Here is a 25,953-nt window from a genome sequence, read left to right as displayed (position 1 = left end):
CCCCCCCCCCCCCCCCAGTCCTGAGACCCAGCAGGCCTCCCTCACATGAGAGGATGCCTGGCAGTGGGATCCTGCAGAGGTCAGAACAGCTCTGGCATATCCCAAGTGGTGGGGTCCACCTTGAGGAGGATCCTCGGGTCCAGCCTATGCAAGAACCACGTGCAAAGCACACCCGCTCATAGCTGAGATCTTGTTCTCCCTCTTCTTAGGACTCAGCACCCAAATGGCAGAGACCCTGCTGTCCCTCCTTGCACACAGGGCAAGGCAGACATCCTCTAGGAACATCTGTGACAAAGACCAGTCCTCCCGGGGCTGCTTTGGGTAAACCGAACGTGTAAGCGTGTAAGCGGAACGCCTCTGACCCACCCTCATGCCAATTCATCCCCTAGAAGTGTGGCTTCCTCTCCTTTATCCCCACATGGCCTCCTGGGGAATTCAACCTGCTGCTGTCAGAGTTCTACCAGAATAGAGACAGCAGTTCTGGGCCTCCACCCTCACATGAGACCATTCACGTCTCTGACCACTTCCCACTTGGAGAGATACAAACAATACAGCTGCCCCTCCCCCTTATCCCCCCTCCAGATCCCCTGAGACTTTGGGAAGTGCTAACCCTGTTAGGATAGGGCAAGAGCTGGCTCCCAGAGGCTATAGGTCCAGGGGTCTGGGGAACTTTCTAGTTAACTTCTTTTTTCCCAGGGACCTATTTTCCTTTTCTAATAGAGCTGCCTCTCACAGAAGTGCTGAACACTGCCCCCCACCCCAAGCCCCTAATCAAGGTACTGGCTGGGACAGGCAATAACAGGTCTATGATAAAGAAAGATGTATCACTGTGGGACTCCTGCAGATAAAACTAGGCTCCCCAGGAGCCCCTCGGGGTCAGCATATGTCCCAGGGACGGACTAGAGAGCCACAGGCAGGGTGAGCACTCCTCCCGCCATGCATCAATTCTTACTGTCTTGCTTAGGACACAAATCCAGTGTTCAGATACTGAGGGAGAGCTGGAGCACGTCTTATCCAGCCTCTGCCATGACTGCTCCAAGAATCCCAGCACAGGGATTTTACTCCAGGCTCAAGTTAGGGTCTCGTGGGTTGTCCTGGGCACCTGCAGTGCTGCCTTCACTAGAGGTCATGGCTTATGGGCACTCTGAGAACGTATCCAAACTCAGGCCAGCAGTGGACTCTCTGGGACCCCCTGGGACCCCAAGTTCTGGAGAGTAGCAGGCCCAGGCAGCTTATCATGGATGCCTGGGGTGCCCACAGACTCCTTTCTGCATGTGATATGTGCAAGGTTAAAAGACAGCATTGTCTAACCTGGTCATACTGGATTTGAAAACATTGCATACAAGAAGCATCAGTGAGTGGGGGGGCACGGTTCAGAGGCACAGTGCGTGTATGTTATGTGCAAGGTCCTGCTGAGTTTGAGCCCCAGCACTAGAACAAAAAGATGCACTGGGAAAAATTACTTCTGTAGCTGCCTCTAGGTAGAAATCCCCACCCCTGTAATTTTATATACCCTGAAATCTAACTCCAAGAAGTTAATATTTATAAAAAGAAAACAGAATAAAAACCCTTGGGACATCCTGATCAAACGTGTGGTATGCTGGAGGCTTCACTCCTGCAGGGACTCTGCCGTGGGAAATGCCGGCTCTAAGATGGGATCTTGAGACCTGCCATAGTTACCATGTGGTTTCAGGGCAGGCCAGGACCTCTGGACTCATCCATTTCCTCCTCCCTCTGTCCAGACCTGCCTGGGCCCAAACGGCAGGGTGCTAAGCAGGTGAACCCAAGGCAGGTGCACCCATGCACACCTTCCACTCCACAGGAGGGGGGAGCGCTCTGGTTGTGTGAGGTCAGAGGGAGAGCAGGGAGGGAGGACAAACTAGGAAATCAAATCATGACACTTCAATACATTCGAGAGTATTTACTAGAACAAAATGACAAAGCATCACTCATCAGCAGAAGCCTGTGACTGACAACAGTAGGAAGGTGACTGGTCCTTCTGCAGTGGAGCTTGTGCTTTAGGAAAGAGAGGCGAGCTTGTATCATGGAGCTTCCCAGGAAGCAGCCCTGGAACGAGGGAACCTCCAGATATCACCTTTTTTGGGGGACAGGGGCTCACCGTGCAATCAACAGTAACACCGGACTTGTGATCCTCCTGCCCCCATTTCCCAAGTACTAGTACAGATATGCACCACACTCAGTGTATGTGGTGGTGGGGAACAACCCAGGGCCTTGTGCATTGTAGACAGGCACTCTACCAACTCCCAAATACTATTTTTAATAGCACATGGCCGTCTACAAGCATGCCCAGAGGGCTAACAGTGCTCTTTAAGGGGCCTATTAGAGAAGGCAAAAAGCAATGGTCTGGAGACAGCTCTAGACTTGTGGGCCCTCACACAAACATGGGCAGCCTGGCCCTGGCTGTGACGGGCACCCAGTCTGCATGTGTGTGTGCAAAAGGGTCTCCTCTAACCCACCATCTGTCCCTGCTACTGGCTCTAGGCCTATTCCAGGCCCACAGAGTTCCAGAGCAGAAATGTTATCTCTATATGGACATACCCTTCCGCAGCAGCTGACTTACTCCAAATCCTTTCAGAAGACTCTGGCAACTTCTATGCTGGCAAGAGGCTCATATACCCAGCAGGGGACAGAAGTTGTGAACTGCAAGCCCAGGAAAGTCTCTTTAACAAGACAACCCCTTTGCATGATAATAAATAAAACCTGGCCTCAGATCAATCACCTTGGTGCACAGTGGACAGGCCTCAGTGAAGGCAAATACAGCAGAGGCTGGAAGCTCAGAGAAATTCAGTGGAGACTCATCTGGAAACAGTGTTTCTCACGTAATAGTCACCCTGACAGGAGGTCATCAGCAGAACAAGAGCAAGAACAGAATTGGGCCAAGGAGGACCAGAGAGGCACTGGGACAGACACTGCAGCATGAGCTGCCAGATTTGGACATTTAAGCAGGGTGGAGGGTGGGGCTGGCCATCTGATGGCAACACATACAGACACGGCCCACTTCCTAATAACTACTTTCAAACGGCTTCCTTCTCTAGGTTCCATAGACACATCAGATTCCCAGTCTGTAGCATTACGCTTGAATACAGAACCTCACTCGGTCCATGTTTGGCCCGGCATGCCTCCTAGGAGACATTCCCACCATCCATCTTGTTACTGAGGCTGTGGCCCATTTCTACTGATGGCCAGCCAGTCTTCCACATGGTGTCTTGCAGGTGGCAAACAAGTGTATCCCGGAAGCAACAGGTCTTGACATTGTTCAAACAACAGCTTCTGTGTCAGGCACATGAAATAAGGGCTTCCTAGTCTCGAAAAGGGGCGGCTAAATTCCAGCCAGAAATCAACAAACCGGGTAAGGCCTTGGTTCGTGATGTAGGCCCCACAGCCCAGGCACAGCATGGAGCCACCTCTCCTAGAGTCCCCATCAACATGCAGGATCCTCATGCAGGTGTAGGCTCAGCTGTCCTGGTGCAGGGCTAAGGCACTGTCTTAACTCCTGCCCTGGAGGGGCAGCCACCAGTGTGACTTGAATCTCTGGCTCCCTAAAGCACATCCTTTTTCCCTACTGCACAAACCCTCACACAATGTTAATGCCCACATTCTGTGTTTTATTTCTATGCTTACTAAAACAATTAACTTTGGTACTAACAGAACAGGAGCTATTTCACCAATATTGCTTATAATAAAACAACAACTTGAATGAGGAGAACTCCTTGTGACCAGACTTTGTGGTGCTATAGGCAAGTGGCTGAGCACCCACCGAGTGTGCCACCTGTGTCTTGCTGCTGACAAAAATCTGCTTGGTGGCAGTGTAGATCAACTAGCTGTGGCCTCTAAGCAGGGTTTTAACACTCCTAAGTTAACTGCAGTGGTTGGGACAGCCCTCTCGCATGCAAGGGGTACTGTCTCTCTTCTCTGACACACTCCTAGAACCCAGGCCCACATGAAGGGACCAAGGCCAGCTCTGTCCCAGCACTGGGAATCATGTGGGTGACAGTCAAGAAATTCGATGGCTAAAGCTTTCACTAACCCGTGGTTCCCACAACTTAATCCCATTTCCCCAGATGAGCTGGGGCACAAGCCTTTATGTTTTCACACTCCAGGGCACTGATGGAGCTAGATGGTCCCCAGAAGTAGGCTGGCGGTGTGCTGTACTTCTGATCCCGAGGACAGCCATGTGGAAGAGCCCTGGTCTGCAGTTCCAGTTCCAGTGCAGAGGCCTAGAGCTGGGCACACTCCCTGCAGGGAGGCCCAGAGTCGCTGAAAGCTTTAGGGGTTCTAGCTAATGGTGTTGGTGTCACTTGGTGACTGCAGAGGTCCCTAGCTGGTATCAGCTGCTCCTGTGTGCTCAGGTTTCAAAGTACTTGTAGATGGCTGTGACATACAGCATGACATTCTGCCAGTCAGGCCGTTCAGTGCGTGCCATTTCATTGATGTCCTGTGGAGAAGGAGCTCAATTAGGACTCGTTTCCCCTCCCAGGCCACCCCAATGGGCGTCTAGGCCCATAAGCAGCAGACAGCTTTTAGTCTAAGGCTTTGCCTCTCTCAGAGGGCTGGCAGGCCTCCAGTACTCGCTCTACTTCCAAAGGCCCCTGTGAGCCCTCCTCCCGAGCGCTGACATTATCACCCAAGTCCCACTCCTCTCCCCAGACTCTCTAGGCTCTTTCTAGGAGATCCTTTAGGGCTCACAGCATCACTGTGTGCCACAGGTTATCAAACACTTTCCTTTTAGTTGCCTTCTGCATAGTACTAGTGCCCTGCGGTATGGAAGCAGAGTGGCTCCTGCCCCAGGCTCTCAGCACCTGTCACAAGGGCCAGTGGCAACTATAGAGCAGGGCCAGGTAGTCTGAGAGAACTATTCCACAGTCAAGGAACCCAGAAATGTCACTGAGCATATGGGATGTGAAGGGCTGTCCTGAGCAAGTTAAGACAGGGAACAAGTCCGTTGGCTTGTGAACAAATCCTGACTGTAAGATTCTTTGTTAGGCTAAAACACCTAGCATCTTTCATGTGGGACAACCCTTTGTACACCGTGTGCCACGTCCTACTACAATAATTGTACCTGATCTCTTCCTACACAGCCGGAGAGAAGCTAGCCTAAGCATATATGCTTCTATGAGTTTCCAAGACACACTATAGGTGAACAGTATTCTAGTGTAATTATTAATGTAAATATTTCTTCCTGGCCCACACAGTTGCTACACGTCAAGGAAATGGGTACCTACAGCTAAGGAGACAGACCTGGAGACCTGCAGGTTTCCTAGCATCCTAAGAACATTCTGGTCCCACAGGATCCCTTCTTTTGTACATAGCCCTGAGCAGGAACAGGTCTGGGCACCTGTCACTGTCACATGTGGAGCAAGTCCCTCTAGGTGTAGAGGCATCCCTTTGCATCTAGATGTGGCAGGTTTGTAGAGGACAGCAAGAGCTGACAGATGTCTGTGTGAGGCCGGCAGGGGCAGGGCAGAAGCCTAAGAAAGGCCCCCCACTTTCCACAACTTGTGTTTTGCATCATAAGCAGCATTTTTGGCACGTTTTTATAGCCCCCATGAGGCACTGTGGGCAGTGCTGTCAACTTCCAGATATCTATCTTCTGGGTTCAGGATGCTCTTGGCCTTCGCCCTCTAGGCCACCCCTCTTAATACTGTGACTCTTTAATAAAGTTCCTCATGGTGTAGTGACCCCCAGCCATAAAACTGTTTTCACTGCTACCTCAGAACTGTAATTTTGCTACAGTTAGAAATCGTAATGTAACATTTGTGCTTTCCAGTGGTCTTAGGCGACCCCAGTGAAATGGTCATTGGACTCCTCAAAGGAGTCATGATCCCCAGGCTGAGGAACCACTGCTCCAGACCAACAGAGGCACACAGCCCTGTGACCCTTTTCCCCCTGAAGCCCAGGACTCTGTTAAGGACTAGACAATCACAAAGAGCAGCCGCATACAAGGGCTGCTGGGACTGTGGGCAGGAGCTACTGACTCCTGTGGCACTCCCTCAAGAGAAGCATCTCATGTAGCAGTATCTGAGGTCCTGCGAGTGTTCACATCCTCAGCCCAGTCCACCCCCGACCACTTTTCCCAGGCACTGTCAGCAACTCCTCGGTTAGGGGCTTACCAAAGTGGATTTGATTCCAACACTTTCAGCTGCCTGGAAAGCCAGGGTGAAGTTCCTTTTCTGTAAGAGAAACCATGTCAGTGGGGCGTGTAGACAGCTGAAGATCGTGCAGGACAGACACTGACCCTCAGAGCCGCGGCTCTCCCCTGCAGCCAGCGCCGGCTCTACCTGCTTTCCCTCTCTCAGAAAGCTGCATTCTAGCAAGAGGGCTGAAGTTAGCTGGAGACAGATCCCAAAGCTAGAAGCAGACACCTATCCAAAAACCACTCTCCCTGTGGAATCCCCAAGGGTTTTCTACAGGGCTTGGCTGCCAGAAAAGGAAAGCAGGGGGGACCTGAAGGACCTTTACAGTGGGACACCTTGAACCATAGCTTGGGACTACAAGACTGGTCATTTCTGAGGCCCATGGTGTAGAATAAGCTGTGAACAGAAGTGCTGGTCCTGAGGTGAGAGGAGGTTAGCCTAGGCTAGCTAAGCACTGCCCTGACCATTCATGTCACTATTATCTTTCTTTGGGACTTCTTAAAGCCCTTGATCCTAAATGCTGTCAACCAAAGACAGCCAGCTACTCTCACTAGGAATGCTGTTCCTAGGGCAATGCGTAGACCAGGGACTGGCTGCCGAAGTATAAACAACAAATCCAGGGGAATGAGCCAGGACAGGCTACTGTGAGGCGAGGCTGGAATGGGATCCTCTAATGAGGCACCATCCCGGGGTTCGGCTCACCTTATCTTGGCTGTTCAGTTCCTGATATGGTATGTGTGCTGGGAGATAGGTATGAAGCAATGCGCAGAAAGCCAGCCCGTCGTTCCAGCTGCTGCTGAAGTTTGTAATGTCGATATTCTGAGGGGAAAGAAAAAGGGATGCAGTGTGATCACGAGTATGATCTCTCGGTTCTCAAGACGAAGGAAGGACACAGAGCCCCACCCCCACCCTATCACACAACCTCACTCTGGGGCAAACAGAGCATGCTATGGGCCATGTCCAGTCCTTACCATGACTGTTACCATGACTAGGTCTTTATGGATCCCCTATCCTACCCATCTATCTACCAGTTGCAGATTTTTGTTCCTGCCTGGTAAAGCCTGGGCCTGAGACATAATCCGTAAGCTGTTCCACACAGGGAAGGCCTCTCCAAGGCCTGCTGTGTCACAATACAGACTGCCAGATGTGAATGATAACCAGTGAGGTTCCTCTTGTTTATTAAAGTATTTAAAAGGTCTTCAAGCTAGGCAAGTGGCCCACACTTGTAATCCTGGTATTCAGGTCGACTATGAGTTCAAAGCCAGCTTGGGATATACAGCCACTGAAAGACTGACAGACATCAGCAACACTGAGGAGACTCTCCTAGCTGCCTGCAAGCTGTGTAAAGAGATGCAGAGATTTGGCTTTGGTGAATAGTCTACATGAGAGTGGGCTCTTTTTGATAACACTGCTGCCTTTGACCCATGGTCCAGTAAGGAACCTCTTGCTCATGCTCCTCTAAGGAACTAACTCCCATCCTTTTACCACTGTGCATCTCAGAGGCATGCATACACAGAGGAAAATGTGCTCTGCACAGGGGCCGACATGTACACTAATGGTGCAAAGCACCCCAAAGCCATCAGGCCTTGGCACACACTTTATGAAGAGTCCCCAGCTTCTCGTTTCACATCTCAGTTTATTGCATGCCACCTTCAACTACATTAAGAGTCAGCCTCCTGAGGCAACAAAGTCCAATTTCACTATGTAAGGCAAACCACCCAGCCTCTGAGAACCCTCCATATGAGGAGCTATATGGAGCTGCACGCTCACAGCTGGCAAAGTGCTTAACCACCTTCACTTCTTTTTATAAAAGGACAGATCCTAAAAACACTGGAGACCAAGCTCTGAGCTGGGAGGCTGTCCCATGCTGGCCAGTGTCTAACAGAGTTACGTGGTCCTTCATGGAGCAGCATGGGGCCAAGCACTCATCAGCCACACCAGCAAGTGCATTCTTGCCCCATCTGTTTGCACAGAGCACTGCCCTCTGGCAGCACCTTCACCAAGCACACCTTGCTAAGTGTGAGGCTCCAATAGCCATGGTAACCTGACGACCCGCTGTTTCCCACTTCTCCAGCTGACTTCAACCGCTAGAAACTTGTATGTTGAAGGATGGCAACCTGACCAGGCTTGGAAGGATAAGGTTGTATAAGCTGACACTGGCCAAAGTGCTGCACCTGAACAGTAACTGAAGGGCGCTCCCACCCAGTGTGAACAGCGACTGAAGGGTGTTCCCACCCAGTATGAACAGCAACTGAAGGGTGTTCCCACCCAGTGTGAACAACAACTGAAGGGTGCTCCCACTCAGTGTTCACTAGTATCTTTCTTCCCCAAATGCATAGGTCTGATTAGAAACCTCTGTCTTGGTATCACACTGACCATTTTTTCTGTTCTGGTCATTTATTCCCTTCCCTCCCCACAGTCTCTGCTTTGCTAATAGCTACTATACCTAAGGGGTTTCTGATGATATCCTAGTCATCTTGAAATAAATGGTGTGTAACAGTTGTCAACAGAAGGAAACTACCTCCCTCCCAGACATAGATGTACACGGTGTATAGGCACACACTCGTGTGCAGTTGTCTCTCTCTTTTCTCATTTGAATCTTAGCAAGAGCCATCTAAGGTGGCCAGCTCCATCTGAAGAAACTGGGACCTAGGAGATGAAACACTAACCCAGGTTCTCTGCAGCAGAAGAGATCACAGGGACTGGAGCCTTTGTCTCAAATACTACAAAAGCAGCATCTAAATCTTGCTTAGCTGGGGTTCCCACAAATGCTAGGGCATGCTCTACCTGGACAGCTCATCCTGGAGCTGTCTTAGAAAAGAGTGGTAGCTTGAGAGTTAGTTCTCACTGCTGGTAGCTCGTCTATACGGTACGTAAGACAAAGAACAGGCCAGGCCTGATGAACAGCATGGCACACAAGGAGCAGCAGCAGATGAGGCTGAAAGGTCTTCTGTTTACAGAATGCCAAGGAGCAGAGTCCACTAGCGGGACTAGAAGGAAAAGGAAAAAGGAAAAGCAAACCCCTGTCCACGCTTCCAGGACTTGCATCCAAGTGGCTGAAGCTGAGGCCCAGGCCTCGTACAGACAACAGGCAGGAAGTGTCTTAGTGACACGCAGAGTTCTGTGCTTGCAGACCAGTGGCAGTATCTCACTGGAGGTCACTGACTGCTGGAGAAAGACAAACCTCTTCTTCCTGTGTCGGTGCCCCTTTTGCTCCCGAGGCCACAGCAGTTCTCACAGGGTTGTGGACGTGCCTGGCTTCACTGCCTCACAGCAGAAGCTCCTGCACCCCAGCTGCCTGGCTAAGGCTGGCTTCCTCCAGACACACCCCACCCTGCTGGGGGTGGGGGGAAGCTGCTGCTGCCTCCTTACTCTGTTCTTCCCCTCAAAATAGTCACAGGATATGACTCCTGGATGGACCAGGGGTCCTGGGGTTCCAGGTGAGAGGTGCTTTTGATAGTTGATGATAACATTTCAGATCAAAATAAAGCCCAAACATAGACAAGCTGGCTGAGTCTTGAGCTCCTGTCGCCCTGGTGGCTGGAGGTGAGCTACTTAGAAGTAAGGGCTATGAGTCCTTTAAGCAGTGAACCCAAGGAACCAGCTTAGTTTCTGCTCAGACCTGCTCCCAAAACACTCCCAAACACAGTGAGGAAGGGGGTTAGGCCTGGGCACAGGGGTGCCCCTTAGGAAGTGGGGAAAGCCCACAGGCCTGAGAGAGCAGGTCTACTGTCTCCAACCACTATCGTTGTTTATGATGGCCCTGAAAGTCTTGCTATAAAGGTCTGCAAACACTAAGTTGGCTTGCAAAGGGAAAAAAAAGCTCAAAGCTAGAAATGGAAGAGAAGCCCACCCACGCATCCACATGTGAAGCTCTTCAGGACATGGTTACTACAGTCCAGTGATACCATGACAAGATTGGTAAGCAGCTTGGAGAAGAAACACATGGAATAATAATATGTCGTACCAAGTCACCAGAGAAACAGCTTTCCCCTTCATCACCCATGTCTAACGAATGGCTCCTCCCTGCACATGCTACCATCTGTCCCCAAAGCTGGACTGTGAGTGGGCTCCAGGTTGACGGGATGGCTGGGAAATCCTGGGGCCTTCACCAAGTCAGTTGCCACCAGAACCAACCTCTCACTGCATCTTTCAGTCTGATGACCAAGTGGAGCAGGCACAGTGTGAGGTTCTGTCTCTGCATCCCCTCTCAGGTCAGCAGCAAACGCAGCCAGACTTGTCTGGGAGCCGCTGCTCTATATAGTCCTGTTGTCACTTCACCTGCCCATGGGGACAAACAAACGGCAACCTGCGGTTTTCTTGGCAACTGGTTGGTATAAACTTAAACTGTTTGTGACTCAGAAAAAACTCAACACCACTCTGTGAAGCTTGTAGATGGGGGAGGGCCAGGCCTCACGTTTCCTGAACACGTAACTGATAACAGCTGTCCCAGGCTTCAGTAAAGTAGCTATATAAATGTCAGTTCATTCTGTTGATAAATGGCTAAGCCTTTAGGAGATACCTGAAGGGTCCAAGGTGTCTATTCCTACAAAGAAGGGGGGACTAACACATCCAATCTATCATCATTTGTGTCGAGACAGCAAGGTGAGTGTGGCCTCCTCAAGTGGATCTGATTTCTGCAGGCCTAAAATAAGGTTTTATGAGCTTATTATAGAAACATTAAGAGAAAAAAGAGACACAAAGTGAATAGCAGGGGAAACTCCATCTGGATGGAGCTGTGTGTAAAGGGGCGGGGGAGGTTATGATCAAACATTGTATGAAAGTCTCAAAGAAATAAACAAACAGAAGGTAAAGGGGACTTGACTGACAACCTGAGGAGACAGTGATGACCTCAGGTCTGCACCTAAACGTGAGCTTACACGTGAGCCAGCACCTGGACTGGGAGCTGGACCTGCTAGATGACATGAGAGGAGGGGTGTGGGATGTAGTTGCTCTTTCTGAGGATCATTTGCCCATTGGATGGATCCTCACCTGAGGCCAGGCTCTGGAGTCAGGCCTTGGCACTCAGGAATGGTTAACAAGTAAAATACAAGTCTACATGTGGACCTGACACAGTCCAGGGCCAACAGAAGGCTGCCAAGTAAAGTGTGATCGGATGGACTCAGAAGAGCCAATGAGCGCTGGCAGGCTGGGGTTGTGTTAGGGGCTGCTGACTGTAGAGGCCTGTGGCAGCAGAGAAAAAGGAGTTAGGCTATAGAAGTATAGATCCACTTGGAAACAGGTTAATTACATGAAGGGGAAGTGCATGTAGTGCCAAGGATAGCCCTTAGCTTCTCTTGGCAGAACCAAACACCTGTAGTGACCTTTACAGAAGCAGAAGTCACTGGAAACAGGGTTGAGCATACAAGGAGGTATATTTTGGGTGTGTTACCTTTAAGGTACTTTGTAAGTAGACAGAGGGGGCCTTGAGGCACTGATACATGGGTGCAGGGTGGTCATGAGAGAGAATTCAGTGAAAGAGTAAGAGCATCGGTGTCCCTAGTGAAATCTCCCAGGAGATAGATACAGTGGGGCAGTAAGGGGAGAGGAGACCTTGGATCTCTCCAAGCAGTGGCCATGCTAACAAAAAGCATTAATGGGGCCTGAAGAAGAGCAAAGAAGAGCAAAGAGAGGAACTTGTATGCAGAGGAAGACAGTGCTGGAGAGATAAGGGTTGTGGTGCAGTTTGGTGGTAGGAACTTTCCTATCATTGCATGAGGGCCTGGGTGGAATCCCCAGCACATAAATGAATGGAAATGCACAGCTGGGGGCAGTGGGGGGGGGGGACGAGCTCAATGCAGTAGTGCTGCTCAGAGGCCACTGGGACAGAAAACCTCCGCACTTACAGTGAGGCAAGCACAGCACAGAGCCCACTAACCTGCACTAAGTGCAACCCCAGCAGGCACTTTCTCACAAAGATCTACGGTGACATTCCTACTTTTTAAAAAGTAGCCTTTGGTGTACAAGGCAAATTCTAATCTTCCAGGGCTCTCCCAGCCATGTGTCTATCCTGCAGATTAAGGGAGGGTTACAGGCTGAGGGTGTTACTCCCCAGGCCCCAGAGGGCATCAATGTGCTGACCAGCCAACCCCGTGTGTGTGGAGGTAGAGCTGAAGACAACTTGCAAGAGTTGGCTTTCTCACCATGTAAATCCCAAGAATCAGAATTAAGTCATCAGGCTTGGCAGCACTGAACCATCTCATCATCTACTCACTGAACCATCTCATCATCCCCAAATTCACTTTTCTCTCTCTATAAAAAAATGTACACTAATTTCTGTATAGACTTTATAGTGTTCACAGGCTCCGACCTCCTACAGATCAGGCAGCTCACAAGTCCTAGGCAGCTCGGCCTTTTTCCTGCTGTCACATGCACTTAGCCACACATATACACATAACTAAAATTAAGATAAATGTTGGGGCTGGAGAGACGGCCCAGCTTTTAAGGGCATGCACTGTTCTTCCAAAGGACCCAAGTTTGGTTCCCAGCACTTGCATCAGGTCGCTTACAACTACCTGTGATTCTAGCTCCAGTTCCATGGGCATTCAATGACTCTGACCTCCACTGACAGCTGCACTCAACTGCACATATGCCACACACACACACACAATAATAAAAAAAAGATAAATCTTTTAAAAAAAGAGAAATATCTTAAAGAAACGACAGCAACAGAGAGCAGCAGAGGCTAGGCAGAGTGGCCCATGCCTGCCTTCCAGCATTCTAAGGCTGAGGCTGGGAGAGGCCAAGTGTGAGGCCAGCCTGGGCAACAGAGTGAGCACCTGTTTCTTAAGCAAACAGAGCAAGAGGGAGCTAAGGAGCAGACTAGTAGTTACAGTTCCAGCTTTAGTTCTGAGTTCACACTTTGCTCTTAGTTTTCCCATTGGTTTTGGGCTTTTCAACGTTGCAGACTGGTTGGTTAGTTCTGTGTCTGGAGCAGGACGCAGAACCAAGAGTTTGTGATGTGTATGAACACGGGAGTTTGAGAAAGGTCCAATGAGAGCTCATCTGTGGTGACAGGAAGCCGAGGCAGGAGGAACCAGAAAAGGCCAGCCTGGGCTACACAGTGAATCTATATCTTTAAAGAGCCACACACAGTTTCATCCAGGAAATGTCTTTAATGTGAATAGAAAATAGCTTCTCCTTGGTTACAAGCAGTATCTCCTGTGACACTACCTTGGAGGGCCTGGAGCAGAGAGGCCCAGTCCCCTGCCCCTTTACTTTTCTAGGGGATGAGCCTAGGGGGAAGGCCTGTCAGTAGCCTTCAGACGGGCCTGTCTTCTTACCCCTTTAAATGCACTGGGAGTTTAGGGGTAGGATATGAAAGCCAAGACATGCACACATCTCTCTATATATTTAAAATGTCACAAAATACCAAAAAGTGGGGACAAGGGAGATGGCTCAGTTAGATGGCACTTGCCATGTGAACACAAGGACTTAAGGCCCTAGCACCCACACACTGCTGGCAGCAGTGGCATGTGCCTGTGATCCTAGCACTGGGGAGGCAGAGACAGAAGGATCCCTGAGGCTTGCTAACCAGGTAGGCAGTCTAGCCTAACTGTGGAGTTCCAGGTTTAGTGAGAGATCATGTTTCAAAAAACTAGGGTAGAAAGCAATGAAGAAGACACCTGGTATAGACCTCTGGCTTCTATATGCACATGCACACAAGCACAGACAAACAGGCATGCACACACACTTACACACACACATTTACACACACACACACATTTACACACACACACACACATATCTGAAAATGTTTGAATTTGTCTAAAATTTAATTAAGGACCATAGAATACACCCCTAAAGACCACATGTTCTTTAAAAAGCTATTAAAGGTCTGATCTATTTAAGGAAATGCCATTTTATGGGCATCTGGCAAGAAGCCAGAGAGCATGATTCATCTTTCATCATCTACTTCCGCATGCTCTTGGCTATGGAAAGCAGAATTTGCAGACCACACGTGGTACAGCCATCTTCACTAAGAAACAGTTTTGTGATGTAAAGTGGAAAATAAAATAAAATAAAAAACAAACACCCCCCCCCCCAAGTAAGTACAGCAGGAGCAGGAGTGAGTTACTCCAGGTGCCTACCTTCATGCCGGGGGCAGGGCTTGTAGGCTGTTTGGGAGCCTGGTGTAATTTATTAAAAAAAGAAAAAAAGAAAGAAAGAAAGAAAAAAGCTAGGGGGTGTAATTTATAAAAATAAAGTGAAAACAATCTCTTTCTAGCCCTCCAGGTAAGGCCAGGGGGAGATGGAGGAGTCTTTGCTATTATGCCCTTTCCTTCTTGAAACTGTCAAGCTGTTGTAAGGTAGGGAAGAAGATAGACCATGAAGTCCAGACGTTGGGACCTGTTGTCACAGTTTGAATATAAACTATCCCCACAGGCTTGTTTTTAACAGATGCTTCCCAGGTAGTGGCACTACTTGTGGAGGCTGTAGAAGCTTCAGGAGGTAGGAGCGACCTCGGGAAGAAGGAGGTCCATGGGAGTGGGGACTTGAGGCACAGTAGCTCTGGCGCCTCCTTCTTCTATTCTGTGGTTCCTCTTCCCAGGAGTAAAGAGCCCTCTGTACTATGCAGTCCAGCTGCGTGATATTCTGCTCAAACACATGAGGCTGAACAGCCATGAAACCATTAGCAAAAATAAGTCTTTCCTCCTGAAGTTCCTGTCAGACAGCCATGGCAGAGCTGGTGAGCCTCCAAAGGCAAGGCCTGCCACCTTACTGGAGACCCTTAATCCTCACTGCACACCACAATCATCTGCCAAGGTTCTCCTCTCCCTGGCTCAACCTAAAGCTGTTGATCCAACTGTTTAGAGAAAGTCAGGGCGTCGTTTTCTTTAAACCTTTCTTTTAGGTGATGTGAGGGAGAACCAAGATCAGGTAGAAAGTGCACTGGACAGGACTGTCTAGAACATGCACCAAAGTTCACGAGGATGGTCACAGGGACGCACCCAGCCTAGCCTCAAAGCCTGGAAATCGAGGAATGCAATTACGAACATCTCTGCAAAAAGGTTTTATGTTAATGACCTGGTGCCTGCTGGAGTAAAGAGGAAAAGAGTAAGTGTAACACAACAAGGAGCAATGGCACTCCAGAAATGGACATTGCCACTGCGCTGCACAGCTTCTTAGCCCAGTTCCTGCTGGGTGTGACTAGGAGCCAGATCTACCCACCCGTTCACAACAAGGGACAGAAGCACTGGGAGAAGTGTGTGATACAGCACTCAGGACAGTTCCTCTGATGTAAACCAAGGACAGAAAGAAGGAACTTACTGACAGAGAGACTTTTTAAAAGGTCATGCTATCCAAATGTAATGTGGAGCCTTATTTGTATCTTAATTTAAGCAAGTCAACAATATAGTCTGAGCTACAGTCTGAGACTGAATGGCTGGATTGGCTTTACAGATGACGGTGGCTGCAGGGAGAAAGCTTCACTCCCATCACAAGCCAACTCCAACTCTGATCTAGGAAGAAGACCTACCTACATGCCCAAATGTGAACGGACAGGACCTGGAACACTGAAGTGGCCGATGCACTTATGAAGAAGTGTTCAGTACCACGAACTTTTCAGAAAACGCAAGTTGAAGCCACCACAAGATGCTACCCCACACTCACTAGGATGGCTATTAAAAACAGCAATGGAAAACAAGCTAGGGGTGCAGTTCAGTGCTAGGCTCTATGCATGTACGTGCAAAGCCCTAGGTTTCATCTCCACCACCAAATCCCAAAGAAAAATGGCCGGCCTCACAGGTCTTCAGCAGTCTACCATAGTCACCATGTGACTAGCAAGAACTGAACATATAGATGTACATATAGTCAACTATACAGCAACAGTCCACGAAGCCTTCTCCACAGCAGCTCCCAAAGGGACACGTCACACATCCACTGGTGGGGAAATAAGATGTAGTCTCTCTATGCAATAGAATATCTGTTGGTCATATAGAGCAATGGTGTACTAACACATTACAACAAGACTAAATCTTGAAACTAAGTGAAACACTCAGAAAGTACATTAGTGGTTGCCAGGTACTGGAGGAGGGGAAAAGAGAGCAACAACTTCATATGTGGAAGATTTCCATGGGCAGCTGATGGAAAGTTCTGGAGCTAGGTAGTGGCGATCTATGTACAGTACTACATACATTATTAGTACCGCTGGGTTACATATATTTTAAATGGGTAAATGGTAAACTTTGTTAATTACGTTTTTACCACAACGTTTTTAAACCAGTGGACATTGTGCAGTGCTTTCTACCCAGGAACTCCACGTGCCAGGTAGGGCTAGCTCAGTGATGCATTCTTCTGGAGTATTTACTAACAGGTCACATAGCTTGAATGTACTTGATTCTTGAAAGACATTGATGGGAATGTATTATGGCCCAACCTTAAGAGATTACTTCTTCAAAACAGAAAAGCACTATGGGGTAAGTGTCAGAGTACCAGGGACTTTCTTCACCACTAGGAGACGGAGCACCCAGAGTACTGTCAAAGAAACTGGCACATCATCCCCATGAACTGAGGTGCTGTCCCCCAGCTGGGTCAAAGCTCCAAGAATGCCACCAGGATATGGCTTCAAATAGACTGAATCATCACAAAAAACAAGAGGTATGTTTGGGGAGGGGGGGGTTAATGGCTTTTTTTTTTTCAATCAAATTAATCTATTTGGAGGGGATAGTTCAAGGCAGGTTCAGGGCAAAGGTCACTGTAAGAAATAAGGATCCTGCCTTCTGCTTCCCATAAACCCTTCTAACAGGGAGTAACTTTGTAATGGAGGAGCACAGAAGACTGGCAATGTCTGTTTCCCAAGAGCTCAGAAGAGTACAGCTAAAAAGAGCCATGTGCCTGGCCAAAGTTGGTGGCTGGGTTGCTGCCCACTAATGAACTAAGGGCAAGTTGTAAGCAATTTTATTAGCAGCTTAAGAATTAGTTTTGTCTTTCTTAATTAACATTTCTAGAAACTTGCTATTTCCACAGACTTAGTTTTGTTTTGGCAGGGTTATTACTCACCAAGATAAAATTCTGACTTCCAAGGACACTCACAGTGACCCTCAAACATGTGCCCTGGAGTGTGTTCTGGGAAGGGTTGGGCAAAGCAAGATGGGAGGGTGATGGTGTGGAAGTTGTTGCCTATCCCAAACTCCTAAGAGAACAGGCATATTTGAGGGGAAGAAAACTAAGCATTCTAAAACATCTCTGTTGGTCTTTTTCAGTATATTCTTGGGGGCAAGGGAAGTCATCAATCTTGTGTTCAGGATCTGAAAGTATGGGGTGTGAACTCTACCAAGGCATCTTATGCAACCCACACAGAAACCTCGTTCAAATGCACTCTCCAAGAAGGGTCTTCCATTCATGCTACAACTTTGGTTAAGAGATGCAGCTCTTCAGAGGCTAACTACTCTCTTTTAAGTCAAAGTGAGTCAGATGGACTTGAAAAGACCTTCTCAGTAGAGCATTACTGAAAAGGGAAAGTGAGGTCAGAGCATCACAAGTTCCAGCCTCCTATGGGTGGGGCCTCAATGTTGGCGCCACTCTGCACTAGCTAGACAAGCTCACACACATGGTTTTTCACTCTTGTGAGTGAGCCTCACTTTTCGCATAAGCAGGAGGAAACAGTAACCACGTAAGAGGATCAACAGGACAGCTGGTAAAGCATGCAGATCCTCTTGTTGGAGCTGGGCACACCAAGCCTTCTCTTGCCCACAAGACAGTGTTGATTCAAGCAACATCAGAACAGATATAAAACACTGCTTCCCCACCCTCAGGAGAGGCCGCTGGGTACCAAGAGACAGCCACAATGCTTTCCAGTGCCCAGAGGTGACGAGAGCCTCTATCATGGGTCCTCAAAGTATACGTTCAACAGAATTACACTTATATAGCTTTGCTTCCCAAAGAAACTCTGCAAAGGTGGGCTTCATCCTACCTAAGCACTTGAGCAGAAAATCTGATGGTTTTCTAGTGTCAGCCATGGTTTGCTGAACGATATGCAGAGTGAGAAATCAAGAGAAGTACAAATCCAGAAACAAAGTCCTGAGCATCTGAAAGCATAGACAGGGTGAATATGTCCCCTCAAGTCCACAGCACGCTGCTAATGCACTATACAGTGAGCAGGCCTGCACCACTGTACTGATGGTGAGCTGCTCTGCACACCTGGGACACACCCTTCTCTCTTGGGGCTCGCATTTCAGGAAGGTACCCGTTTGCCTCACTCCAGTCACACTGAGCTGGTATAGGAGACTTGGACAGACCACTGATCTCTCCTGCCATGCCTCTTTATAGTTCTGAAATGTAGGTGCTGCATTTAGTCTGACATAGCATACCCAGGCCATCCAAGTGCAGATATCCTTGATGTGAAATGCCTGTGGTCTCAAGGGAGCTCAGAAAGGAAATGATCTCAGGGAAGAGATGCTCTATGTAGCATGTTCACCTTATGATGAACCTCTTTTGTTTCTTACAGCAGGAATCAAGCTGTTTTCTTAAACCTGTGAGTGTGTTACTCTATATACCTAGGGCCATTCTGGCAGAAGGAAACAGCTTGCTCCTGCTAAGCTCTTAACTCCACAATTCACTTTCCTTTAACACAACAGATTGTTAAACCACAGGAGATTTTACTTTGGACCAAATACAACAGCCACCACTGTTGTGATGGACAGAGTTGACCAGGCCTTAGAAGAAAGCAAGTACTCTACCACAGCTGCCCTATGTGTGACACTTGATTTCTGACTCCATACTGTTTCTGATTTTATTTTGCAAATGAGTCCATTACCAGCTGTCCTTGCTATTTTCTTGGAATATAACACACAACACACCAAGATATAAAGCACTGAAGACTTTAAGGGAAAAGCAAAGGCAAAACAAAATTAGATGTTGATGCCAGTCAAAAATATTTACAATGATAAATCCGAGTCATTAAAAAACGGTTAAATTATGCCCAGGAAAAGGCATAATTCTAAAAGGTTTGGAAATAATAGTTTTAGAAATAACTTGACAGTTCCTGAGGACAAAGGTTATGCTCTAGATTACAAGCTGCTCCTCCCTGTATTTCATTTCCACTCTGGCTGGCCACGGTAAGCGCTAAGTACATAGTTCATCGTTTAGAACAGAAACAGGAAAAAAAGCTCTTCACAAGTTGAGAAGCTTAAAGGAGCTGGCACCACAGAGCCACTCCCAGCAAGCACCCCACCTTGGAGGCATAACCCCAAAGTATCACTGTCACTAGGCACCAAGATGGAGAGCAATACCTTGCTCGCTTGTCCCCGCTCGCTCTGCACTCTCAGTAAGGTCACAGCCTTTGTGTTCTCTAAACTGACTTCCCTCTGAGGACTGTGGAGATGAAAGCTCTGTGCACTGTAACAGAGAGACTCAGAACCCATTATCTACAATCGGTTTCCTTTCCCCACAATCTGTTTTGTCTTCCATTCTTTCTAGAGCCACCAGTACAAACCCTGGTGAGACATCCTCCTCTTGAGGAAGGCGTGTGCTCTTTGCTTTGCTGTCTCTGATATTAGGGACATCCTGGATAAATCAGTGTGACCATGCACTCTGTCCTTAAGATGCTTTTAAATTTTTCTATCACACACAGTCTGCCCCAACTTAAGAGCCTATTGGCTACAGTGTTCATCTCAATTCATGTCTTAAACCATAAATAAAGATGAACTCAGAATAAATGAATAAACATTCCAGAAAAAAAGAAAGAATTCTTTGATATCTCAGGTTAATCAAACACATATATTACACCAAAGCAGCCATAAAATATTTTCCATAAAAATAATTTCAAAACCTAAATGCTATTAAAATAAAAAGTGGTCCTTCATAAGATATTAAAAGTAAAAACGACAAGTCACAGAAAGTGAGGAGTGTTTGAAAGCCAGGTTTTTCATATGAAGGACATGAACTCAGAACATTTACAGCAATCCTAATCAACAAACAACATAAAATAACACACTAAGCAAAAGACCTGTACAATTCACAAATAAAATACAGAGTAACAAACGAGAATAGGGAAAGGTGCTATAGAACTAAAGCGCAGGAAAACGCCACTCCACACTTCTGAAGGCCATCAGCCGCCAGAGTCTTGTGAGGATAAGAAATAACCAGAGCCCTCCAACACTTGCGGAAAAACAAAGTGAGGCAGCCCCTCCAATAGACAAACCAGCACTTCTTATGCTGCCTCTCCTCACCTCCGATCCCTCTCTACACTTGTGTGCTGAGGTATGTAGACAGACAATGCTCTAGTCACTCCCCAAATCCATACATTCAAACCTGAACTTCTATGGTGGTAACATAAGGAGCCAGGGTTTGAGCAAGTGATCAAGTCAGGAGAGCAAAGCCCCAGTGAACGGCTTCAGTGTCCTAAAAGATCCCAAGTTGAATATGGCGGCACATGCCTATGACAAAGAGAGGGCAGGGGGAGAATGAGTGTACATGTGCAGACTTGTATGACAGGCAGGAAGATTTCTTGAGTCTGGAGATTTCCTCTCTGGAGGAAGAGGAAAAGGAGAAGGAAGAGGAGGAAGAAGGAAGAAGGGAGGAGGATGAGGAAAGGAAGGAAGGAGGGAAGGAAGGAAGGAAGAAAGAAAAGAGAGGAGAAGAAGAAAAAAAGAATCCCAAGCCAGAAATATTTTTGTTTAAAATGATACTTTGTTTATCTATGGTACTTTGTAAGGGCAGCTAAGCTAAGCTACCATATAAACATATGCACATGAAGGTACCTAGTTTTACTTACAGTAAATAATTGGAAATAACCCAAATGCTTGTTAGATGGTGAGGAGATACCTATAATATAGACTACTACTCAGAAGAGAGGGAAATGAACTATGGACATGTATAACAGAACTGATTCTCAAAAATAATGCTACGTGAAAGAGGCATTTCCCAGTCTGTAAACTATTCCCATTTTCATCTATTTATAAAATGTACAAATGATGCACAATGATAGCAGGTGGATGGCTGTCTGGCAATGAGGGATCAGGTGGGCCCTAAGGAATACACAGTGCACGGGGACCTTCATGTACTAATATGTCTAATACCTGTGGTTACAGTCTATGATGTTATTAAACTAAAATTTTATATGGAGCTTATTAGTATTTACCAATTATGCCTTAATAGATCTATTTTTTAAAGGCATTCTAGGTCCACAAATAAACAAACAAAGATGTCAGGTATCTCAGAAATCTTCAGTTTTTACATCAGAGCTGTGCCAGCTATGCTGGCGTGCACCTGTAACCTCAGACTTGGAGACCAGGGTAGGAGGGTCTATGGTCAGCACAGACACAGCCCAAGCACCTCTGATAGAAAGGTGATGTCTGATGAAAGACAATCTGGGTGGCAACTGAGGGGCAGGGCTCACCTCCATAAGGACACTAGCTACATCTCAGGTGATTTGCTTCAAAGTCCTGGAGACGCATTCGGATCGAAGAAGTGAGCTGCTTCCCTCAACCGTTGCTTATTCTCACCTTCAGACTGTTGAGCTTCCCCAAACTGTTCCTTATTCTGAAGTAAGGCTTATTTTAAAAAGGAGTATAAGACTACTAGCTTCTCTGATTCCTTATATTTAAGAGAGAGGTCTCTCAGGGGCACAGAGCTGCAGCAATCTTTCTAGATTCTCTTTAGAACCTATCACCCCACCCCCAAGATGTGCCTGCTGTTTCCCTGCCCCCTGAAGGGCATCACTTCATTACTGCCCCGGAAAAACAGCATGAAGGAAAGGACACTGTGACCAAGACTAGGTCGCAGAAGGAGAGATATTTTTGCCTGTGTCTCTGAAGACACTTGTGCCTAGAAGGCAGGTATAGCTAAGAGAGGCTACGTATAGAGGCTCTGTCACAGCCATTAGCCACCAACCACCAGTCCTGAGGGAGGAAACTAAGAGATGGTTCCAGCCCCAGGCAGTACTGAGCCACCTTTGAGGAAACTAAATGAAGAGATACTCATTCCACCCCACCCAGACTGCAGAGTGATGAGCTAAACAGATGAAGTCATTATCTGAAGCCATTAAGCTCTGGTCGGTACGTGCAGATGAGCAGGCCAGCCAGCCTTCTCTCAGCCCTCAAGAGCTCATTCAGAACAGAAGCCCCCTCTTTCCCCTCTCCTTGCAACCCTTTCCATAATTATTTATCAGGAGGTGACAATCTGTATAAGTAAGCTGCTTCTACAAATGGAGAGGTCACTCTAAACACCCAGGACGTCCTCAGGCTAAGCAATCAGGTACATAATGAGACCAACGTGTCAAGCTTTGGGTCTCCTATAGCTGCCATACCATTGAGCTAAGATCCAAACTAGATGAAACACAGGAGTGAACAGGGACTCTACACATTTATCTAAAATGATATTTTTAAAATTATTTGAATCTTAGAAAAAGGGGGGGAGGTAAAAAAATTATTTGAATCTGATATTTTAACAATTCTTCTTTTAGTAAAATTAAGCAGATCTTGAAAGTGTTACTTAGCTATTTTCCCTTCTATTTTTTAGCATTGCTCGTAATAAAGAAAATATATTTATGATAACATAATGAAAAACCAGATTGTTGCTGGGGTGTAGGCTAGCTTAGTGTATAACCAGGCAGTAGCTAGATCCCCGCCCCCCCCCCCCCCCCCCCCCCGCCTTAGCCTATAAGTCTCCAATCTTTGAGGCTGAAATTTGAAGTGCTGACTCAGTAGTTATCATCTTCCTTTTTTTTTTTCTTTTTTTAAAGATAGGACCTTTCTATTCTATGTAGCTATGTAGCCCAGGTTGGCCTCAAACTTATAACAACTCCCCTGCTCAGCCTCCAAATACTGAGTTCAAGGTCATGTGCCACCAAACCAAGATATTGTGTCCCCCTCCCTTTAAAGACAAACTCTGGCAGCTCAGGCTGGCCTCAGTCTGCATTAGAAAACAGCACTGCAACACTGACTGAGCTCTGATCCTCTTGCCTCTACCTTTCAAGCACTAGAATATATAGCCATGCACCACCATGTGTGGCTTTAGTGTCCTGCTTTGCTGTTCCTTGAGTGGCTGCCTTCTTTGTTATTTTCTTTAATTAAGTATGTGTATATATGTATGTGCACACATGCGGCTATCCCCAGAGTCCACAGAGGGTGTTGGATCCCTTAAGGAAATCCACTCTCAAGACAATTATTTTAAAGTGAACCAAGAACAAGGGGAAGCAAGTATGTCACTATAACCAGCAGGCTGGTCCTCCATCACGGGTGTCCTCCATCGTGGGTGGAAGTTACACAGAGGCAAAGGCAGGGAGGATGAACTAACCTCTGCATCCAGTGGACCTAGAAACCCATTCAAACCCTTTAAGCCAGTCTCTCTTCTGATCTTTCAGGGACCCACTGGTAAAGCAATAATACTTATGTCCACACAGCTATTCTTGCTGTATGCTGGCCAGCTGTCAGGCAGCTGGAAGGGCATCATTACCAAATAGTTCCCTAACTTTATGGTCCTTGAATGTAGATCAAAACATTTACAAAAAAAAAAAAGCCGGGCAGTGGTGACACACGCCTTTAATCCCAGCTCTTGGGAGGCAGAGGCAGGTGGATTTCTGAGTTTGAGGCCAGCCTGGTCTACAGTGTGAGTTCCAGGACAGCCAGGACTACACAGAGAAACCCTGTCTCGAAAAACCAAACCAAACAAAATATTTACAATGAAGAAACTCTAAGTGGGCATTTAAGAATTGGTTTTGTCATTTCTCTACTCCTGAACCTGTGCAGGAAAACCGAACTGTGTCAGCCAGGGAGGGATTAGTGACTCAGTAGGCTCATCCCGTGTATGCTAAAACACACTCGCAAGGCATAATGGCTCCCACCTCAACTCTAGCACTTGGGAGACTGCAAGCTTGAGGACAGCAGCCTGGGCTACAATATGAGAGCCAAAACACAGGACATGATCAAAGTAATTTATGCAATGGCACTAAGAAATTAACTTTTTAAAATTATTGCACTGACATTTCTGGAAATAGATGTCAATAGTTGCTGTCAAAATCACGTTTAGACAAAATGCAGTAGTGCATCTGTTTCTGGGAAAACTTCGTCTCCCTGCTGCTGTGTTTGGCATTAGAAGGAATCCCCTGCAAGCAGGAAGCAGCTCTCTCACTCCACTGTCACCACAAAGCTATCATCTAACCTCTGCAATGTACAAAGCACAGGGGCTGAGGAAAAGCCCTGAAACCCGGGCTCCTTCTATTCCCTGAGGTGTCTTGACGAAATGTGAAGCTCTCCTCTGTGCCTGCTTTCTAGGTGACGACCTCTTGCCATCACTCAGAGCGGAAGGCGCTACATGAGAGCCGTGTTCCTACCTCACTGTGCCACATTTGAGCTGGCACACTCCACAGAGAATGGGCGGGGCTACACAGTGGGCTACTCTTTGTTCAAGTATTTTTAACCCTGGAACACAGTAACATTTACAAACAATAAGATCTTTTCACATATTTGGTTTCCATGTAAAAGACAATATAAAATGAAAAGATTTATACTTTTAACTTAGATTTGATTCCGATTGAAACCTTATCTACACTCACACCTTTTTCATTTAACTCTGGGAAGGAAAGGAAATGAAGCTCTGCCTTGACTCGGGAGTTCTAATATGCTGTAACTGTTGTGCCTACCCATTCTCTTTCCACCCTCTCTGGCCTGGTCCTAACTCTCATCATGGAGTGAAGGCACTCTCAGGTAGAGAAAGGAGTAAGAGAAGGACAAATGGAGGTGAGAGGGGAGCAGCATGCTGTCCTGTCTTTCTGAAAGACACTTAAGTCCTCTCAGAAAAATGTAAGGGAAGAATAGGAATAAGAACATGGGACAAGTTGGGGGAGCAGCTTCTCTATTCCTACTGCCTCTTCCTCTGCTCTACTGTGTGGACCCAGGAAGAATGGCAGGAACCTAAGCTGGAGGCCGGCTCCTTAGGCTGAGCTGCCCACACACACACAGCGCACAAGCCTAGAGAGCTGAGCATAATCGCTTCATCATGTCTGCCAAAACCTTCCTCTTCTCCTGCTTGTCTGGGAATGGTCTATTGTCCCAAAGGATGTAGGAAGGTTTATTTGTTAACTATTTCTGACTATGTTGACTTTAAACCATGGAGACACACACCCCTAAAAGAATGAAGATTGAGTTCCTGCCTTTGATTTGCTTAGTCCAAAGAGCTGAGGTTAGGGGAGAAGAATCCCAAAAAGCATGCTAGGAGATTTTTGGTTATGGTAGAGCAAAAGATAGACAAATACTTCCCATTAAAATCAAATCCAAAATCAAAATTATCAAAAAAAATAACTATTTAGAACACTGGAAATCAACTAAACACAAATAACAAATTAAGAAGTATTATTCAGGAAAAGTGGCTAAAACATGAAGTTAAAATAGTGTGTCAGGAAAAGTGGCTAAAACATGAAATAAAAATACTGTGTGTGGTCCTGTTAAAACCTCTTTTAAAAGTTCTTTTTTTCTAATACTATCCTCTCAAGTTTTAACACACAGAGATACACTGAGACTGAGACTGCAGAGAAAGAAGAAACATAGCTATACTGGCAAAGCTATAATTTTTTCTTTTTTTCTTTCCTTTTTAAAAAAATTTTAAAAGAAAATTAGGACAAGAAGTAAGTAAATTATGGGAAAATTTATAGTGTAAACCTTAGAGAAATCATTAACAAAGATACTAATAAACCACCTGCCATCAAAAAGAAGCCCAATAAAGGAGTTGGGTAGAAAATTTTCTGTTGAAAAAGTGCTGCAGCTTACAAATCTGGGCACAGGGGCCACGCTTGTAATTGCAGTGTTAGGGAAGGAAGAACAGGAGGACCCCTGGGACTTGTTGGTTAGCCAGCCTAACC

General features: G+C 47.0%; 1 protein-coding gene across 3 annotated transcripts in view; it reads right to left on the bottom strand.

The window, feature by feature from the left end:
- Positions 1 to 1,906: 1,906 nt before the first annotated feature.
- The window catches only part of Specc1l (sperm antigen with calponin homology and coiled-coil domains 1 like), a 105,790-nt gene continuing 81,743 nt past the window's right edge, over positions 1,907 to 25,953 (bottom strand). For all 3 annotated transcript variants that reach the window (XM_031348354.1, XM_031348355.1, XM_031348353.1), the window contains exons 14-16: positions 6,858 to 6,974; positions 6,132 to 6,191; positions 1,907 to 4,456 (exon numbers count right to left, since the gene is read on the bottom strand). In XM_031348354.1, coding sequence (XP_031204214.1) covers positions 4,367 to 4,456; positions 6,132 to 6,191; positions 6,858 to 6,974 — 267 coding nt within the window. In that variant the 3' untranslated portion in view covers positions 1,907 to 4,366. The remainder of the gene's footprint in view (positions 4,457 to 6,131; positions 6,192 to 6,857; positions 6,975 to 25,953) is intronic.

The sequence above is a fragment of the Mastomys coucha genome, unplaced genomic scaffold (assembly GCF_008632895.1).
Source record: "Mastomys coucha isolate ucsf_1 unplaced genomic scaffold, UCSF_Mcou_1 pScaffold3, whole genome shotgun sequence".
Lineage (NCBI taxonomy): Eukaryota > Metazoa > Chordata > Mammalia > Rodentia > Muridae > Mastomys > Mastomys coucha.
The sequence above is the reverse complement of the archived record's forward strand: the minus strand, read 5'-3'. Positions and strand labels throughout refer to the sequence as shown.